Source organism: Cebidichthys violaceus, unplaced genomic scaffold, assembly GCF_023349555.1.
Source record: "Cebidichthys violaceus isolate CVI_PGR_0920_01 unplaced genomic scaffold, fCebVio1.0.p SCAF_7, whole genome shotgun sequence".
NCBI classification, from domain to species: Eukaryota; Metazoa; Chordata; class Actinopteri; order Perciformes; family Stichaeidae; genus Cebidichthys; species Cebidichthys violaceus.
In genome coordinates, this window is record NW_027176927.1 from 304,429 (window position 1) to 324,445 (window position 20,017).

Below are 20,017 nucleotides of genomic sequence, written 5' to 3' on the forward strand. Positions count from 1 at the left end.
CTGTTCATGCAGGAGTCGCTATTGCTCTCCCGAAACTGTAGTGGGAAACCGGGGACAAAGCAACCACAAAGAGGTCGCTTTCAAAGAACAATTGTGTTTGTCCAAACTGTCACCGTTGTACAGACGTTGTACAGACGTTGTACAGACGTTGCATTCTACTTGCCGCATTGCTCTTCCCAGTTTTTCAAAGTACGTTTGCCATGTAATTGGCAGTATGTTTTTGTATATAAGCTGAAGAGGAAGTGGCATCATTGGACCAACAATGCAAGCATGGCTGTAGACAGTGAAGTTTCAACTTTAGAACCAGCCAAAATGAACCATACAATGGGTCTTAAAAATGTGGTTTGAGGATTTTAAAAGACAGAGAAGGCCGAACAAAAAGGCTAAAGGAGCTCAACATCAACTGTGAACATACATGTATACCTCCAAACCTCAGAATCTGTGTCCAGCCGAAGGTCTCTAAAAAGGCCAGAAATGCACCGATCGGTACTCTGGATCAGAATCAGATGCTGACCTTATTAAGGCTAGGCTGAGCGATTGAGTTTAAATTGGTAGCCACTGGTCTAACCATCGGGGGGAGTGTCTTCCTCAGGGACATCCGGACATGTGGAGAGGAGGTGGACGATCAGACTTCCTCATTAGCCCTGAGATTAGGTATCAGGAGGTCAAAAGTCCTCCCAGGAAATACTTCTCTTTAGGCCTCATCAACTGATTCTTTGTCAACGTAGAAGACATCCATCGGTGGAGGTCTGCGTGTGATAGCGGCCATTTCCAATTTTGCAACTTTAGATCTGAAGTCAGTCCAAAACCTCCTAGTGCTCACAACTCCAGGCAGCTGGAGACATTTTCCAGCTCACTTCAGGCGAGATACTGTAGCCCCCCCCCCCCCCCCCCCCCCCCCCAAGCTATTGTGAAAAAAGGACCATGAGGAATTTCATTTTACTGCACTATCAGACGTGTGATTGTTAGCCAGTAAGCCAATGAGCGTGGCGGAGAGAGAGATTAATAAACTGGAGTGGAGAGTGATGAAAAGCTTGCACTGCAATAAGGACCGCTAGATGAATACGCTGCGCATTCATTCAGAACCACTCTTGATTGATTTTACAGTAAAAAAAAAAATCTTTTGACTTCTTTATATTTGAGACTTTACGAAAGTCTTTTATCGTTCGTTATGTTTTGGATTTTGGAAATTGGACTTACTTGGTTCTGTGAAATGTGCATTTAAGAAGAAAGAACACCGTGAGGAAAAGGTTCAATCAGGTTCACGCGTTGGGCTCCGAGGCCGCATCATAAACTGGATGACTGTTGTGTTTCGCCCATGAATTAAAGCACAAATAGGAAGACAAATTCAAAATAAAGTCAACGTTGGCCACAGAAACTTAGTCCCCCAAAAGCCAAACTAAACACTGCTACAGAGCCCCCGACGGTCCAATTGCTGTTGGATTTCCATAGCTTTACCTGGCAAGCAGTTTGACAACATAAACCAAGCGGTTACTCTTTGACGGGCGCGATCCCCTGCACATTGAGTGATAATATTTCACACTGTGTACCGTCGACCACCCCGCTGTTTACTCCAACGGAACAGTCCGACCCAGCGTTTCTCTGTTCAAATCCCTCCGTCTTCTCTCCCTGGGAGGAGATTTCCCGTTTCTTTTTCCATTCCTGCGAGCTCTCAGATGATGTCATGCTCACAAGAGTTTCCATTGCTCCAAAACAATCCTGCTAACCTCAGCGCTGCTTCATGCTACCACACATTCCTGCTTCAAAAAAAAAAAAATTTGAAAAAGGCAGCTGACCTATCGCACCTGAGATTTGGCCGGTGGAAACGACGCTCTCCGATAACGCCGACCTCTCACCTCCTGCCCGTCTTATCTGCCGGCTCATGGCTGCGATAGCGGGAACGAGGGGGGGGGGGGGGGCGGGATTTGCAATCTTTTGCAGACAAATCAGGCGACGTGTCGTAGATAAAGCCACTTTGAGCCTTTGAGTTTGACATGAACTTCATAATATTGTTCTGACCTCTTCTTTTTGGCCGTGGAGCATCGGAGAAGAGCTCTTTTCAGGTTGGAAAACACTATCGGCACACGATGGAAAATCTAATGAGGTGTGAAAACAATTATGGGTTTTTTTAAAAATGTATTTTGGATTGGACTGCATTACGCAGACTTAGATTTGCTTCTCAAGTGTCAAACTTCCATGAGCCAATGTACCACTTCTTATAAGGACACATCCCAGTCATATTGTAAAATAAAAGCAAAATAGACAATGTTCTCAGGCTTTTTATGAAAAAACAAAAGGATAGCGTGGACATTTGTCTTTCTGTGGATTTAAACCCTAGCAAGTTAAAACGTTTTCTACGACCTAAGATGCTCTCTCTCTCTCTCTCTCTCTCTCTCTCTCTCTCTCTCTCTCTCTCTCTCTAACCAAAGACAGGTGTATTTTTATGAGCTCTCCTCTTAAATTACTGTGACTTCACCGGCACTTTGTGGGCGTTTTGAGAGATTAGCTGCTTAATTACTCTGGGATATACAGCGTCTAAGTTCTGCCTGTGCCTTCAGGCTAACCAGGGCCCACAGTAACACACCCACGTGTTACGTCATTACAGTCCGGACTGCACAAGAAACACACACACACACACACACACACACACACACACACACACACACACACAAAGACATTATAATGCAATCAAGTGAGTCAGCCGTGCAATAAAAACCGTTTCTGAAGTTGTTGTTGACACTCTGTCAGAAAGGTGCTGATTTAGATAATCGCTGAGACAATAGTTTCTATTATTTTGCAGACCCCACACACATACAGGTTAAAGTCTAAGTGGGCTCATCAAATCCTCATGTTATGCCATCTTGTCTTGAGCTGAAACGATTGATGATTAATTGATTACAGACAATTATGCAATTTGCTCTATTATAATATATATATACTTTATTAATATTAAGTAATAATAAAGGTATAAAGTATACAATCTTGTAGTGTATCACACATGTAAGCCAATAAGTACAAATTTGCTGAAATGTTTGGGACATTTTTACAGTTAAAAAAATAAATAAATGTGTTTGTGTATCGGTCAAGTCTGTTGATCTTGTGTTAAAAAAGGAAAACTGGATTTCATATTTTCTTACTCTCAATTATGTGCATTCAGCTCACACACACACACACACACACACACACACACACAGATGCTCTCACACACACACACACACACAGATGTTCTCTCACACACACACACACACACACACACACACACACACACACACACACACACACACACACACACACACACACACACAACGCTTCTTGCACAGACAGCTATAACCTCATACAACCCGCCCCCTGCTCATTCTCTCTCTCTCTCTCTCTCTCTCTCTCTCTCTCTCTCTCTCTCTCTCTCTCTCTCTCTCTCTCACACACACACACACACACACACACACACACACACACACACACACACACACACACACGCGCGCACGCGGTTACCAGCCTCGTCTCGCCTGAAACCAGCGAGGTCTTCATGCGAGCCACACAGACGGGGGTTTTCGGGGCTGGGAGTGAGAGGCAGCCCTGGTTTACAGGTCAAGCCTGCAGCTTTACAAGGGAAATCTCCAGAGCCACTATAAATACCACTGTGAGCTTTAAGGGTGCAGTATATCACACCACTGGGTTTGAAGGACCACAAACCCACCTTTTTTTTTGTAATCCCCCCCCCCTTTTCCCAACTGTACAGTCGTATGAGCCTGAATACAATTAAATGTGAATTTCCCTTCCTCCTATTCATGACTGTTAATTGATTGGCCCGACTTCAAAACACGCCCCCCCGCTGCAACAAAGAGCTGGCCGTTCACCTCGCGCGTCAGACCCATACATCATTAGAAGTACCTTAAAAGCGTTTAGGGGGGTGGTTTCACTTTCTTTTCTTTTTTTTTCTCTCCCCCCCTTTTGCTGTAGTTCTGAGCAAACTGCAGAAATATGTCAAGAACCAGTTCAAGTAAGTTGTGAGGATTTCCAACGAGCCCCACCTGCAAGCGAGACATTTACTCAGCTCAAACCGACTCAAAATGAGGCCTAATGATTCGCTCGAGGAGACGGCCGCGCAAAGCTCACTGCGTTGTCAAAGTGACACGGCGGTGCAGCGCGCGCAGCGTAAATCAAGCGGGTATGCGCTTCGCTTCGAGGAAAATCACGATGCATTCGGTTTTACTCCACCGTGTGACGACAAAGACAAAGAGAGAAGGTGGCTTTCGAAACACCTGAGCGGCACAGATGTGGAGTCAGGAGGACAATAAAAAAAAAAAAAAAAGCAGCGATTCGGCGCTCACGTGCAAATCCCACCGGCCAGCTCTAGTTAGCGACAGACGGCACTAATTGGTTCCAGAAGCGTTCGCTCTCGTTCGCACTGGCTGGGATGGCAAAGCAAGCGAGGGCGGGCGGGCAGAAAGAGGGAGAGAAAAAAAAAAAAAAAGAAAAAAGGGAGGGAGAGCAAGTAATGAGAGGTCAGCCGCCATCTACAGTCGGGCTGCCAGAGCCAAGAAAGGCACGCCAATTTTATGGTCAATTGGGCGACGCATCTGGACTCATAGATCACAGGCCTGCAGGGCTGGACTTAGCACCCAGCTCACACACATTTCACACACACACAAAGCAGACCACACAACACACACACACACACACACATCAGGGAAACATGATGCCGTCTATTTCTGAGACAGTTTTAATGTCAGAATTCCTTATGATGATCTCATTATCACCATATAGATACATTTTCCTTCATATTGCCTGTTTCCAAGTGGGACAGTTGAGTCTTTTTAGCAAGTTAGAAAGAAACTATGCAAATATTCGCAATGCTCATTCTCAGCCACACCCACTTCACTTTAAAAGAACATTTTTGGTTCTTTTCTTCGACCATGCTTCTTTTTTTTTTAGTCTGTTCTTCCTGCGGCGATCGGGACACAATTGTTTACAGTTCCTAGCTTGTTACAAACCAACAGAAAGCAGACCAAAACAAGACTAATTCTAATTGAATGAGACCCACTGTGAAGTCACAGAGTGAATGTTTATTTAAGACTCCAGATACATTGTGTTATTCGTTTTAAATAAGATCTTTTAGCCCAGGACAAGGTGTCCCAACCCTCCCAGGGAGGCAGAATTTTTGGGGAAAATGTGCAAAATTGTGCCATTCCCGTTTGGGTTTGGCTCTAAAAAAAAAAACGTGATGAATTGTTAGCAGACACTTGTCTCTGTTCGGGGATCAAATCATTTCCATAACTCATCAAGTGGTCTGTGAGTAACAGTAGGTTATATTGTGTGTGTGTGTGTACAAATGTGTCCCAACCGACTCCTCGCTCTCTACTTATCCAATTAACTTCCCACAGTTCAAGACGTGGGATGTTTGCTTCAATATGTTGTGACAAAAGACATGCGTTCAGTAATTGGCTCAACACACAGTCTGCATGATTCTACACGAGCTACCGGCTCATTGGGACTCTTCGTGTTTCTTGGTGTTTAAACGGTGTTTTGGACACAAATTGTTTCTCTGGTTCACGCTCAGGCTAGGCTAGGCCCAAACCATTTCCACAATATGTCTGTGAACTATTATATTAGATAGTGTTGGAAGCAGTTTAGGATACAGTTGAATCTTAATATGAAGAGAAAATTGGAACGATCCCAAATTAAGCTCTTGTGTTATGATGGAAAGCTCCAGAACAGCTGGTTAATGAAGCCCCGGAGTGTGTTGACTTTGTTTTGAGTAATGGATAAAGTAGACCACCCACCCTGGCTGTTATCAGCAGATTGAATGGGTGTCATCAGAGGAGATCAGCCTCATAGACACGGTTAGAAGGAGCCTGCTAAACCTACTGGTAAGCTCAAGAAGGCAGTTATCATCACTTTCAAGTTGCATTGCAACGGGTCGTCTTACCTCCGTGGGGCCGGCCAGTGAAGACAGCAGGGGCTTCGTGCAGCCGTACCTCTGCATCGTCACCATGATGGCGCAGCGTAGCATCTCCAAGAACGCCGCGGTTGGCCTGAACATGAGGACACAACAAGCAACACAACACTATGAGGATGGACGACATTTCAGCTGGATACCTTCATCTGTACTGAGCTCCAGGCCCTCAACTCCAGGACGCATTTTGATGTTGATGTTGGAGGAATGATTTAATGAGGGCAGCGGCCTATTAGGAGGTCAATTAGAGCTACGAGCAGGACAACAACAACGAGATATAAAAGTCCCGTTCAGATGAGAGAATGTTATTTTAATTTTACATGTCTGTTTTTGTTCATTTACATGTTTTAGTGGAACTGAGTTTTTGCATTGTTACTGAGTTCCATCAGCTCGGCACACAGCGGGGGGGGGTTCCGTGTGATGAATGAAGAACAACAACATCCAGCTGTTTGGAAACGCACACGATGAAGGAAACCTCACAGACTCCAGTGCCTTCGGCGGTTGCCGTTTCAGTAGTTTGCAAATGCCTGTCCGAATGAGTCATTTTAAACGATTAAATCAGGGCACATTTTTTTATTACCCATCTACCCCTGGAGTATTAATCCTCCAGACCTCTGACCTTTCACAGACGAATGGTTCCCAACCTTTTCTTTCGACCCAAGCAATGTCTACTCATGACCTTTTAGGAAATAGCAAGAAATGTGAAAGCGTCCCAAACAATAGAGGGCTGAAACCTGTCATTTGTTTGAGGTAATTCAAACACAACCCACGTGGCCGTGACCTTAAATAAATTGTGGTTGACGTCACATCCTTCTACGAGGAGCAGGGCGAGAAGTAATCACCGTCGTCTTGTTTGCTTTGCGCAGATTTCACTCCGACTTCAAATCCGACACAAGAAATTACGCGGCTCTCTAATGTTCAGCCAGTTTGATTTTCAACTTGGGAAAGGTGCAAGACAACACTGCACTCTTGTAGTATCAGACTACGTCCTTGCCCGTGCTTTTATCCTTTCCACCTGCTATTTGCTTCAGTGTGCCGGTAAATTCTGAGTGCTATTAATTTGAAGTATCTCCTCCGCTGCCTCATTTCAGTGTCAACGTTGCAAGGAAGATGCACTTAACAAAGACGGGGCGGGGCTGTTGCGGTTATATACACTAAGAATTTGGAATTCAAACAAATTATAGCTCAATACTGGACCAACGTCTTAAATTGTTGTCGCTATTAGTCAGCTAAACACAAAAACATGGAGAAAAAAGTCCAGGTTGTTCATCTTCAATCATTTAAACCAGGCAGCAACCTCCGGTTCTGCCGAGTGAAGCCAATGGGGAAGTGTCTTAAAACCTGCATTCTCTCTAATGTCCAGCAGGGGGCGACTCCTCTGGTTGTATAGAAGTCTAGTCTAAAATGACTCTACTTCTCTCTTGATTTATTCCCTCAGTAAACATTGTAAACATGAGCAAAATCGCCAGACTCAAGGCTTCAAAGAAACCAATGGCTGACGTCACTATGACTACGTCGACTTCTTATATACAGTCTATGATTCAAACAATTAATGGATCGTCACATATGTTGTCAATAAATGACAAATCATTTCAGCAGTAGTAGCAGAAATGTGTTGTTGTCCTTCTTTCTTATCTTAAATACATTGATTCATCGTGTGACCCCCCCCCCCCCCCCCCCCCCCCCCCCCACTTGGAGAGTGTCAACCCCCAGCTTGGGAGCCACTGTCATAAATAACCAGAGCCTTCCTCTCTTGCTTCTTAGTCCGCCAACATGAACACACGTCAGCGCTGTACCTCTGATCCATGATGAAGCCCAGGGAAGTGAGAGTGAGCAGAATGTAGCCGGTCATCCCCAGCATGGTTAACTGGGACAGCATCTATAGGAATCAAGATGTGCATGCATCCATTAGACATGTGGTCGGAGAAAAAAATAAATAAAAAATGCATTAGAATGTAAACCTTAAATTAATATCGTGGCTGGTTTAGTTACGATCGCAAGAGACCTTACTGGGAGAGCGGTCGTAAAACCGCACGGCTGCTCGGCTGTTTACCTGGCAGTGCCAACCAAAACATGTCCGACCTTCGGCATAAGTGCGCTGGCACATACTGTATCCTGCAGCAAATGCAGTCCGCCCCTTACTTTACACCGACATGCCTAGTTTGCATAAGACGCTCTAATCATCCCAGATGGGTCTTGACGGGGGACTTGACCGCGGTGGAAGAGGCTGCAGTTTGAATCCCGATAGCTCCCCGAACGGAGCCAAAACAACCAACACCCGAGCACAAATCCCATGCAGACTTCTCACTGACCTTTTCCAAACTATTTGGGACGCACACCAAAAAAACCGGAGCGGTACAGGACGTGATGTACGTTCTAATTCGTGTTCTCTAGCCTTGGCTGAGGGCGGCAGCTGGAAGCCCCGTGTCTCCTGAGGATGCCGTGGGCTGTCAGCTTGGGTTTATATTTCTCCGACACTCAATACAAGAGCCTCGCAGCCAAATCTCACCGACCGCTCGCACACGACCCAGAAGGCCAAATATAGTGAACACAAAATCAACCCGTCAACAGGATGCAATATGTCTTTGTGTTTATTCAAGAATCATAATCCATATGAACTGCATTATCTGAGCCCTCACGTGGGAGCAATGAGGGATGATTTTGTGTTCCGTGAATGAAAAAAACGGTTGGGGGGGGGGGGGGTTCTGGCGGTTCTGGGGGTTCTGGCCTCGATCCATCCATCAGAGTGAAGGAACACGACTGTCAGAGTGTATTAAAGCTGAATGATCATCGCAGGAGGGTTCAAAGGCTACAGACACAGTTATTTTTAGTAAGAGGCGCAATGAGTGGAGAATTATTTTGGTATCGAAAGGTTATGTGAACTTATCCGCGTTCAATAACCCACTTGGTCACATGAACTTTTTTGTTTTGACTGTCCGAGACGTCGAGAGACAATCCTCCACAGACCCCTCAGAGTCGTTGGGTCGAGTCACATTTACAGAAATGTTTTGTTTTTTGTATTTTTTTTTTTCAAGTGGAAGAAGAAATGTTTCGCGATTCTTTCATCGTGTTAATTCTTCAGGGGTTCGAGTGTCAAACTGCAGCAGTAACAGTAGAGGACAGAAAGGAACGGGAACATCTGGTGGTGTTATTCTGTTGTCCCCTGAGACGAAGCAGATTAACTCATTATTGCAGCCGTTATTATGACGACGTTCATGTCACCACTGAGGGAGTAAACTCCATCTGCATTAGTTTCTGTGTTTCTCAAAGGGAACCGCCCACTCAGTCATTAGCGAAAAACGTCTGCTACCACAGTAAGCTGATCAATAATGCGAATGATACATCTCTTCAAAGCCACCACACTCCATTGACAAAAATCAGTCATTTTTACTTTGCAGAACACAGGAGTCTCTGGTCTCCGCTGCGTCTATCGGTTAGTTTGTTTGTGTTGTTGTGTGACTTCTGATCCAAACTAACCTGCCGTCCACACCGGTACATGCTAATTATATTAAGTATAATTAACCTGAACCTGCAAAGTATCTATAGTTACTAAATGAACGTAGTCCAGTTCAGTGGAAGCAGAAGCAGTCCAGTACATAGTTATCTTCCACTACGGTAAATGCTGACCCACTAGTGTTGACGACTGCTATGGCAATACAAATTACACATAATTAGACTCTGATTGCACATAATTTAGCTAATCTAAGTGAGCATATTATGTCATGTTGTTGCTCTCTTGTGCTTTACAACATAGCAGGTACTGAAGTCCAATCATATAAACACACTAATGGAGAGTTGTTTGGAGATAAGACTTGGTCACTTCCCTTCTCTGCCTCTAATAGTAACTGTTTAACAAACCTATAATTAAAACGCACACGTTGTTCTGCCGATGTCGTAATTGAAGAGTAGCTTCACTTCGTGTTTTCACGGCTTAGAATTAACGCAAAGCCCGTGGATTCTGCGGCAGTGTATCATGAATAGTCGAGCTAAATAAGCGCCTAGCGAACATGTGGGTATAAATACATAACAGTGACATGATTTATCGTCGGGGCGGCAGCGCTCACTTTGTTATTTTCCCGTCCGAGTCCTGATTGCTGCATCCTGAAGGCTATTTGGGTTGGGAAATGGTTGACTCGACAATTAAGGCGTTTGTGTTCACTGCCGGACCACCAGCTGGTGTTTCATTCGCCGAGAGGGAGGGGAACCCTCGACCCTGGATGGGGAGGTGTGTGTGTGTGTGTGTGTGTGTGTGTGTGTGTGTGAGGGGAGGGGGGGGGGGGACCACAACTGAAGGGAGCACCACGGAGGTAGCGATCAGAAAAAAAGAAAGGCCATTTTATTTGGAAGTTTGAAGGCGCTGGGCGTGACAGCACTTTTTGGCTAACCAAAACTATGCCTGGGGAAAAGAGGCTTCCAAAGATAACTGCTGAGGAGACCTGTTTCTTTCTCTTTTTTTTTTCCTGACGGAGGAGGAAGGGGGTCTCTTGGCATCGTGGAGTGGAAAATAATAGACAAAGGTTGTTCTAAAGGGGAATGCCGATCAGTCATTCTGTCATGATGTTAGACAGAGCTGGTCTTTTCCTGCTGGCTAAGTAGAGGGACTCTGCTCGACCGTGGAGCAGCCACAACAAACTGCACATAATTGGGTGAAATAATGTTGGCAAACAAACACGCAGCGCTCAGCCTTAAATTAAGAGTCCCGGACCACCTTGTCATACTTTATATGAGGGATTACGGTAGCCTAAACATAACAGTAGGCAGCGTGTGACCAGGAGGTCAACCCGCTCCAAGCATACAGGAATGTAAAAATGCCCTCGTTCTGAAGGAGCGTCGGTGTGCCTTTGAGCAAGGCAGCTAACCTTCTAATCAAGTTTGAAAGTCCTCTGCCGACTTTTACAGTTCCCCATCGGCGACACATACGCACCGTTTTGTTTTCAAACAGATCATGGTACGTCCCCAGCGCCATCAGGAAGTGTAGGACCACATAGACTTGTAACGGCAGCGGCCAGCTGGGATCGTGAGGCACTTCCTGTCCGGTAACCTGCACATGGAAAATACAAAAAATGTAATTCCCCAATCCCTCATATTTCTGTTGCAATTTTTCTGGACAGATTATCACACCGGACAAGCATGCCTTGTACTTATATAACATGATTCCTTCAAGTTGAACTTCGTGTTTCTAGTAACATGTTCAGAGGTTTAACAGTGCGGTCGCACCGTTCAGAGCAGTGGGTTCCCTGACTCCTTATTAATAACCATTGTAAATACATATAGAGTGTACGGTCACTTTTATTTCACTATGGCTTGAAGGACCATTAAAAAGCATTCGTATATAAAGTTATATATGTCAACTTCTCTGCTAGCACGTTAACTAGATTTTACACACTTTCAACAGAGGAGCCTGACCTGCAGGTCTTACAACTGACCCAGGACTGGCTGGAGCCTCGTACCAATTTGTAATCTTGTTTGTTTGCTTTTCTATTTTGGTTTTCAAATTAGCTGTTACTTTCCAAGAACCCCCTAGAATCCCCTCTGGTTAATCACTGCCATAAACAAGGATTACCTATCAAGGACGTTCTAATCCTTAAAAGGACAGTTTGGGTCTTTTTAAAGTGGGGCTCAGTTGTAGTACCAGGACGAGAAGTTCTGTACTGCTGGGACGGCAGCAGTTTAAACAAAAAACATCAATATCAAGTGTATTCTATATTTAGAATATTTTCACCGGTCTACTTTGCCGTCAGACGGTCCCTTCCCGACGGAGAACTGAAGCAGTTATCTATGCTCTCTTCAAAGCCACCGGACTCCTTTGACAAAAACAGTAATTCTACCTTACGGAACGCGGGAGTTGGTGGTCTACTGCTGCCTCATTCGTTGAGTTTGTTTCATCTACTGTAGGCAATACACTGGGGATAAGTACCTCAAACAACGCCCAAACCTTCCCTTTAAGATTTCATTCCTGGTTGATTTGGTGACAGCTGCGACACGAGACTCAAACTTACGTGGCCGAAAACACAGCAACAGGTGTTCATGTTTATGCTCCCAAAGCACGTTCAATATTTGCATGCCGTCCTGGACACACACATTTAGTCCTGCATGGGACTCAGCCAGTGACAATAAAAACATCTGTAAATAGATTGAATTGCTATTGCAGCATTAAAAAAATTGACTTTGATATCATGAGTGTGATTAGGAGGATTCTAACTTTTAAGAGAAACTGAAAACAAGTAAATAGACAGCATTAAGGTGGGAGTTAAAAAAGAGAAGTAACAGAAATGAACAAAAACAATAGAAAACAAAAGTGAGTGAGAATGTTGTGGTCCTTAAAAAAAGAAAATGCCAAAAATGAACTCATTTTCTCTTCTTAATTCTTACGTGTTTCTATTCTTTATGACTAAAAGGCCTTTCGTCAGGCTGAATTTTAAAAAGCGTGAAAATGAGTTTGTTGTGTTCCATCTACAAAGTCATCCAGGATTTATTGGGTGTAGCGGTTTCCCCCAAACACACAATCACATATGAGTCCTTTCCTAAGAATTCCCTGAGTCACTTGACCAGTTTCTTTCTTAACAACTAAGCCTGTGGGCCTTGGGCTGAAACTGCATCGTTTTTGGGAAAGAAGTAAAAAGAAAACACACATAACAAAAAAAAAAAACTGTCCAATCATAGAGGCCTGTCTCTAATTCGGGGGGTTTCCCAGGATCCCGAGGAACCAAACCACCACATGTGGGTTCCCCCCCACCCCCACCCGCATCCCGTCCCCAGTCCTGTAGGTATTCCAGCCCGGTGCTCTGCTTATTCTCAAAGAGCTGCAACACGTTCTATCCCTCTCTCTCCTCCCTCCACCCCCTCCTCCCTTTTTTCGTTTCTTTCCCTCACCGGCAGATATCAACGAGCAGCCGTCTACGCGAAGCCTTTCAAGATATTCCGGTTCAATTCCAGCTCCGTCCGTGTTTAGAATCGCCCCGCTGGGTTTAAGGGGCCAATTTAATTGTAAAGGCAAAGGGGAGTTTCTTTTTTCTTTAAAGTGTGAAGCATGAAGGGAAGTATATATGTGACACCATCAGCGTTATTTCAAAGCTAACCGCCGGGGCACTCAACTTGAGCCTGTATTTCTTTCTGCACACACACACACACACACACACACACACACACACACACACACACACACACACACACACACACACACACATTCACACTCGACTGCATGCGGTTTTAATCCCGCAGACTGCCTTTTAAAAGACGGTGAAAATGAACTTATTGTGTTCCCTCTACAAAGGCGTGGCAGCTTTTACTGGATGTGGCAGTTCCTTGTATAACTTGTATGTGAATCCTTCAATAAAGAATGCTCTTGAGTTATTCAAGCCTGTGTTCTGCGTGGATCACAATGATGGGTAATGAAGCCTGGGGGCATTGTTGTGAAATTATACCTCCTGCAGGAATGATGTAACCAAGGGATGTTCTGTTAACCGACCTGGGGATTGTCCACGTGGTCGCCTAGCCGAGGTTTACCAGGACTCCAACTCGGACCTTTGAAGAAAGTTGACAGCTTGTCGCCGACGGTCTTGAAAGTGTTGGACCTTCTCCACAAATACAAATAGTAGTGCAGCTAAAAGAAAAAGAAAACCCACGAGTCAAACAGCAATGCACAATCAGATGCTACATGCAATAATGAAGTCACAGCTGCGACAGCTGATCCCGAGGAGAAAGGTTTCAGATTTTGTTTAGAGTGGAGTTATAATCTTATGGTTACAAAGTCAGCAAATTAGGGAAACTTGAGCTCCCCCCCCCTCCTCGACTAAAAGGTGTTTATACTCAGGTGGATGGAGGTGGGGCTAAACGGTGGCCACAACCATCGATGAAACGATGGGACCGACCTGAACGTAGAGGATTTCAAAGGTGTCGATGGGGAACACCAGGCCGAACACCACTTTGTCCGACTCTTCAGCGAAGGTACCTGAGAAGAAAACGTGCAGTTTTTAAATTTTCAAAACTAAATAACATGAATAAATACCTATGTTGAACACATAACACATCATATTGACACATTCAGAAGACTATCAGTGAATGTGAGTCCAGTATTCACTCCTTTTAGCTCTGTTTTGGTCTCCACCAACTCCTCAGGGAAGTATCTGGCTCTTTAGTTAGTCAAGACATGTACCGACGTTTGGTGTAATGAATACTCTTAGAGGTAAAATATTAAACCACGGGATCATAGCGTCTGGGATCAACCTCTTAAAACTGTCTGCAGCCGAAGAAAGAGAGAGAGAAATCGGCCCACGGGATTTCTGGCTAATGTAAACCTAAAAATTTAATCAGTTACCCCTCGCTGACGTTTGGTGCAAAAGTGCTGACTCGAGTAAAAAGGCAAACCTAAATAGTTTGTAGGGTCCCTGTTTCCCTTCATTTTGTTGTTATAATGGGTCATACCACAACTTTGGGTTTCCAGTCGGTATCGAGTAATGAGAGGGCGGACATCACACGCATTAATACAGATACAAACACCACAAACAGTTCACTCATAAACTCCTGATTTTAATGGCACACAGGAGGATGTGAAAAGGAAAAATGTAGGAGCCCCTTTACAACACGAGCTGCTAATGTGAGTTATTGACGATGCTGAACACTACTATGTGACATTAATTGTACATGTTGTGAATATAATCCATTTAACAATCTTTTCTTTGACAGTAGGTGGCGATATACTGTCATTTAGCAGTAAATGAATCAGTTAAAAGGAGGAAGAGGAAGTACCTTTCTCGTGTGGAGAAACAAAGAAAAGTGAGACAGCATTGTTTATATTCAGTGGCGATACTTTTGGTATTGATCCGGCTCACCGATGTACAGAACTTAGCTAGCTGGGAATAAATGGAGCCGCTGGAAAGATAATCAGGCGTAGAAACAAATGTCTGAATGCTTTTGCTTACCGAATAATCTGTCCCATACGATTAGTATTCCTCCGTAATTCTTGTCGATGCAGTATTCGTTCCTCCCTGTTGGGAAAATATTTTGTGAGAAATTAAAAATCTCTAATTCTGGAAGCCAATTTCATTATCTCAGACTCTTGTAAGCTGACCATAAACACAACTATAATCAGACATAATCAGTTATCAGTATTTACACATGGCATGAACTAAAACTCTCTGTAAATCTTTATGAAACAAAAATAATAGTTTGTCGCTCTCCTACGTAAAACAAAGCTTATCTCACCGTGATGGACTCGGTGGTGTTTTGGGGTGTTGAAGACCCACTCCAGAGGTCCAAGGTCTCTGATCAGCTGAATCAGAACAAGAACATACAGAACATTCAATATTTCATAAGTAGAATGTGTTCGGTAATTTTCATCACAACATGATTTTTAGATTACGAGATATATATTGTGTGACTAAGTGATTTATTCCTGGTGGTACAGGAAGAAAGGCAATGTGTCCTAAATGGAAAAGGTACATCCTCTGGGGAGCATAAATGTGAAAATAAATGTAATGGTATTAGATATTACATTTACATGGACAGTGGTACGAAACAAAAAGTGAGTGGGTGACCAAAGTCAAAGATTCATCTTCTGAGAATAACAACTGTTTGCCACTCTGGCTACAGCAGATGTTGACATGTCACACAGAATAAGTGAGAACCTTGAACTGCTACCAGCACCACGAATGTCCACCAGTCCATCTGACATTTGATGAGATATTTCAGGCTGCGCTTAAGTGGTGGACCGACCGACTGACCAACAGACGGACATTGGCATCCCTGGAGCCAAAACCCTAAAAGTGACCATCACAATTTGACCAACAACCCGACCCCAAATAAATTCAGTTTACTTTATTATGAGGCAAGAAAAAGCAGCAAATCCTCACATTTGAGAGTCCAGAACCATCAGATCTTGGGTAGGAATCAACAGATACAGTCTGAAAACAGTTACTGATTGTCTGTTGCTCAGCTAATCCTTTCCGCTCATATCTTGTTCTGTATTAAATTAGCCTGACCAACCTTCTGACCGGACATAAAACCAAAAGATTATGCATTACGGGACACTTGCGTCATGGTTTTAGTTATAGTACTTCACTCATTAGATGTCAAAAAGTAAATATCGCTTCGATGCGTTACTAAACATTCATATTCTTTTTTATTTTCCGAATCACAGTCATATGTCTGGACCGGTAGGATGAGAAAAAAAAAAGATGTGAACAACGCTGGTAGAGTTAAAACCCCATTAACACTCTAAAGGAAACATGCACATCTCAAAAGACGATGCAGTCGAATGAGCACATTTTGGGCATAAAGCTATCGAACATGAATCACGTTCTCTTTCTTAGATATCAAACAGATGCACCGGTGAGTCATTAAAGATTACCGAGGTCATTTCTCACAGCTCGTGTTTCTCTTCAGGCTGCGACTCTCAAGATTATTCTGATGTTTCGCGTCGATACGAACGAGACCGCTCAGTCTGGAGAAACGCGCGCGGCTGGACAGAATTCCTCGGTGATTCATTATTTCCATGTAATGGCCGCGTCTGGCGGGCCGAGCGTGAGAGTTTTATCTGGAATGAAAAAGGGTCTCCACCGCTTCACTCCGGGCTCTGAGGCTGGAGCGGCGCAGCGGATAGCGTGCCAATAAATTACATGACATCAAAAAAAAAAAAAAAAAGAGAGAGAGAGAGAGGCCATAAAGGAGGCATAAATTACATCCCTTCAGAATATTGTGACTATTACGACTGTTTTCACTAATAGTGCACTAAAAAGATGGAGGGCGTTCCAAATCCATTCATTCCCTCTCCAGATCGTGGGGATTGTAAAAGTGATACTCCCAGTCACTGTACAGGCAGGGAGAGCGGTCATGCTTCTGTTTGGAATATTTCGTGAAATCTCATTATTTTTTATTGAATACAGGTTCCACTGCAACTCTGAGCCCTACAAAGGCTCGACTTAGCGGACAGATTAGTTTTGACACAAGCGAGGAAGGTGACTTTACAGACTTTTGTTCAGTCAGGTTTTCCCTTTTAACTTTGCACAGCAACAATGAAGCTAAGAGGAGATTCATACGCAGTCACATGCGCTACATCTTGACTGATTATACAGTATATTTACATATTTAATCCGATAACATTACTTGTCCTAGACCTGAATAAACTAGTCAAATTAAAAAGCTCAAAGTTACAAGTATCCATTATTCTTTAGATTAAGGTTAAAAAAAAGATGCTTGTAAAAACTAGCAAATGTTTACAACAAGTTAGTCGAGCCATGAGCAATATCTTAAATAGTCAAAAATAAGCAAATGTATTCAATTTAAAAAGGATAAAGAAAGTGAGAAAATCAAGTAAACTGGGCACAAAAGAGAACTTTACACCGTTCGGCTCCAAGTAAATAGTTTATTTCTCTTTTTCTCTTCTCAAGGCAACGTTCCAATCTACAAGTTCTTCCTCGGGCGAGTAAATTGAGTAAATCCTCACACTTCAGAAGCTGAAACTATTCATTTTGTGGATGGTTTAATGCCTCCACAAGCACATTCATGTCTATCCTAAATGTCTCCATTTCATCACTGTATCACATGAGACATTTGTGTGAAATTGTCACAATGAGCACATGAATGTTTGAGTTATGGTAATAAAAAGGTCACAATGAACTTTGAGTTCAAGTGGACGTTTGTGCCACATCTGGAAAAAAAATTGTCTCCAGGCGTTCCAGAAGATATCGTGGTCACAAAGTGGTCAAAGATGCTTTCATTCATTATCTTATCCTTACTTATCCTGACACTGCAGGTGAAGAGTCAGCGTCTGAACCAAAGACAGATGGAGATGAATGACGGTACTTGTTGTTTAACTGCATCGCTCCAACAGTCCAAACTTTTAACACGTAAAACATTGCCGTCCGTGCACCCTTCAACACTTTCCCCTTTTCTCCTCGTTTCAGGATAAAAGACAATTAATGACAGAATGTGTAACCTGTGTGGACACATTTACCTCAGTGTGGATCCAGAACTGGTAGAGCAGGTTTAACTGTATGTGGACGGCGAAGACCGTGGGGGGTGCAATCAAAGCCATGGGCATGTAGAAAATCTGAGGAGGAAGAGAAGTCCTCGCTTATCAACACATTGCATAATATAAAGAAAGGAAAAACAGACTGTAAATAAATGTGACATAGAGATATTAGAGCATTACAACAAACATTAGGGGACCTGTGGTCAAAACGCTCCACAGAGTACATTTAAAAGGATACGGCTGGCAAATATAGGTTTGATATTGTCAATAAATGCCATGAAAAGAAGAAAACAAATGTGATGATGATGTGTTAGTTCTTCTCTCAATACTTTTGGACTTTTCCTATCCTTTCTGTGGCGCTCTGCCTCATGTAACGCAGAGCTCTAAATAGTGCTTTGAAACGTTTTTTGGACAACAATGGAACTTTAAAAGGGACAGTTCACCCCAAAAGATGACATATTTTTCCTTTATCAATCAATAGTTTTGGTATAGTTTTGGAGGTATGGGCCGTAGAGATGTCTGCCTTCCAATATAACGGAACGAGATGGCAACTCGGCTTGTGTGGCGCTCAAAGCGCCAAAATAACTCCGTTTAAAAAACACCAAGAGCAATGTCTCTTTCCAGCAATCGTGACCCAAGATAATCCACAGATCTTGTTGTGAGCGGTTTCATGTAGGAACCATTTCCTTTCTACCAAACTACACCCGCATCACCGCGCAGAAGGAAGCTCGTGCGCTCTATATTGCTCTATATAGCTCACCTAGCACCACTGAGCTAGCTAACACTGCAGCTCAACCGACGTGGAGGACATTTTCATTTTTAACGTCTCCGTCTTCTCCTTCTGTGGTGATACAGTTGGCAGGTGTCGTTTGGAAGAAAGAAAATAGTTCCCAGATGAAACGCCTCACAAAGCGACACTAAAAGCTCCCTAAACACAATAAAACTTGCTACCGCTACTTTAAGCAGCCAGAGTCAGGAACAAGGCCAGGTATGGATCCAACACCCCGAGGCAGTTCCAGAATCCGAAAATGTGCACAGAGGGATAAGATGTATCAGTTGTTTGGCTACAGAGACACTACTTGGCTCCATGTTGACAATAATAACAATTAACAGAATTATCTTTTGACAGAATGAATAATATCTTACCCATGATGTGAACTGCTGGGTGAGGGACTGTCTGAGGGCGGTGGCGAGGTTGTAGTACTCTGAACTGTGGTGAACCTGGTGAGAAGCCCAGATGATGGACACCTCTGGAGAAAAATGTACACAAAGATACAGAATGAAAACAAGAGTCCACGAGTCTCTTTTTGAGTTTATCACTTCAATCAACCTGCTCATTAATGTGTGACAGAGCGAAAACGGCAGCGTGAGATTCATACACGAGGCTTGAACTCTCACACACATTCAGCTGCTTTTACATCACCACAAGTGATTTATCTCAACAATCAACCTCCCCCCAGATGAGTAACGAGACACTTTCATCCCCAGAAGGAGCCATTTGGGTCTCGCTCCTGGCCAGCCGCGATGAAAGGCCGAGGCTTGAGGCCATTGGAGGAGGAAGAGGAGGAGGAGGAGGAAGAGGAAGAGGAGGGGGGTATTCGGCTGCAGCTGGTTAGCGTCCAGCCTGATGTCCCAGTGCTCCAGTTTACATTCCTCTGCTGTGTTGTGATACTTGCTACATTAATATCTGTGTTACACTTCATTTTAACATCCAAAGGGAACATGCTTGTTAAGTTTCACTGGATCTCCGGGCCGTTTCCGGACCACCCCGTCTAGTCTGTGCTTTTTGGCACCTCCCGGCCACTTTGGCCTCTGCTGCCGTACAAGAGAGAACAGTAACCTTCAAATATTGCAGAACCACACAGCCCCGTATAGACTACGTATAGTGGTGTACTTGTTGCAATAAAAGAAAGCAGCCAAAGTTATTAAATGGAGTTTAAGTTTTATGCCTTGTGTGATGGGATTTGTGATTAAGGGATCAATTATCAAGCAATTAAACTTGTATTATTACACATGGCATGCATGCATGCGTGTCCCCGTGCTTGCATGCCACAAGCTTAGTTTTGGCTTGTTGACGATGCATTTTTAAT

At 43.7% G+C, this 20,017-nt stretch overlaps 1 protein-coding gene across 1 annotated transcript in view; it reads right to left on the reverse strand.

The window, feature by feature from the left end:
• Positions 1-20,017, reverse strand: part of agmo (alkylglycerol monooxygenase) — a 44,043-nt gene that overhangs the window by 7,397 nt on the left and 16,629 nt on the right. Inside the window, exons 4-12 of the mRNA XM_068736033.1 lie at positions 19,074-19,177; positions 17,910-18,005; positions 15,161-15,227; positions 14,878-14,943; positions 13,828-13,907; positions 13,425-13,559; positions 10,881-10,997; positions 7,753-7,835; positions 5,930-6,035 (exon numbers count right to left, since the gene is read on the reverse strand). Of these exons, the coding sequence (XP_068592134.1) occupies positions 5,930-6,035; positions 7,753-7,835; positions 10,881-10,997; positions 13,425-13,559; positions 13,828-13,907; positions 14,878-14,943; positions 15,161-15,227; positions 17,910-18,005; positions 19,074-19,177 (854 nt within the window). The remainder of the gene's footprint in view (positions 1-5,929; positions 6,036-7,752; positions 7,836-10,880; positions 10,998-13,424; positions 13,560-13,827; positions 13,908-14,877; positions 14,944-15,160; positions 15,228-17,909; positions 18,006-19,073; positions 19,178-20,017) is intronic.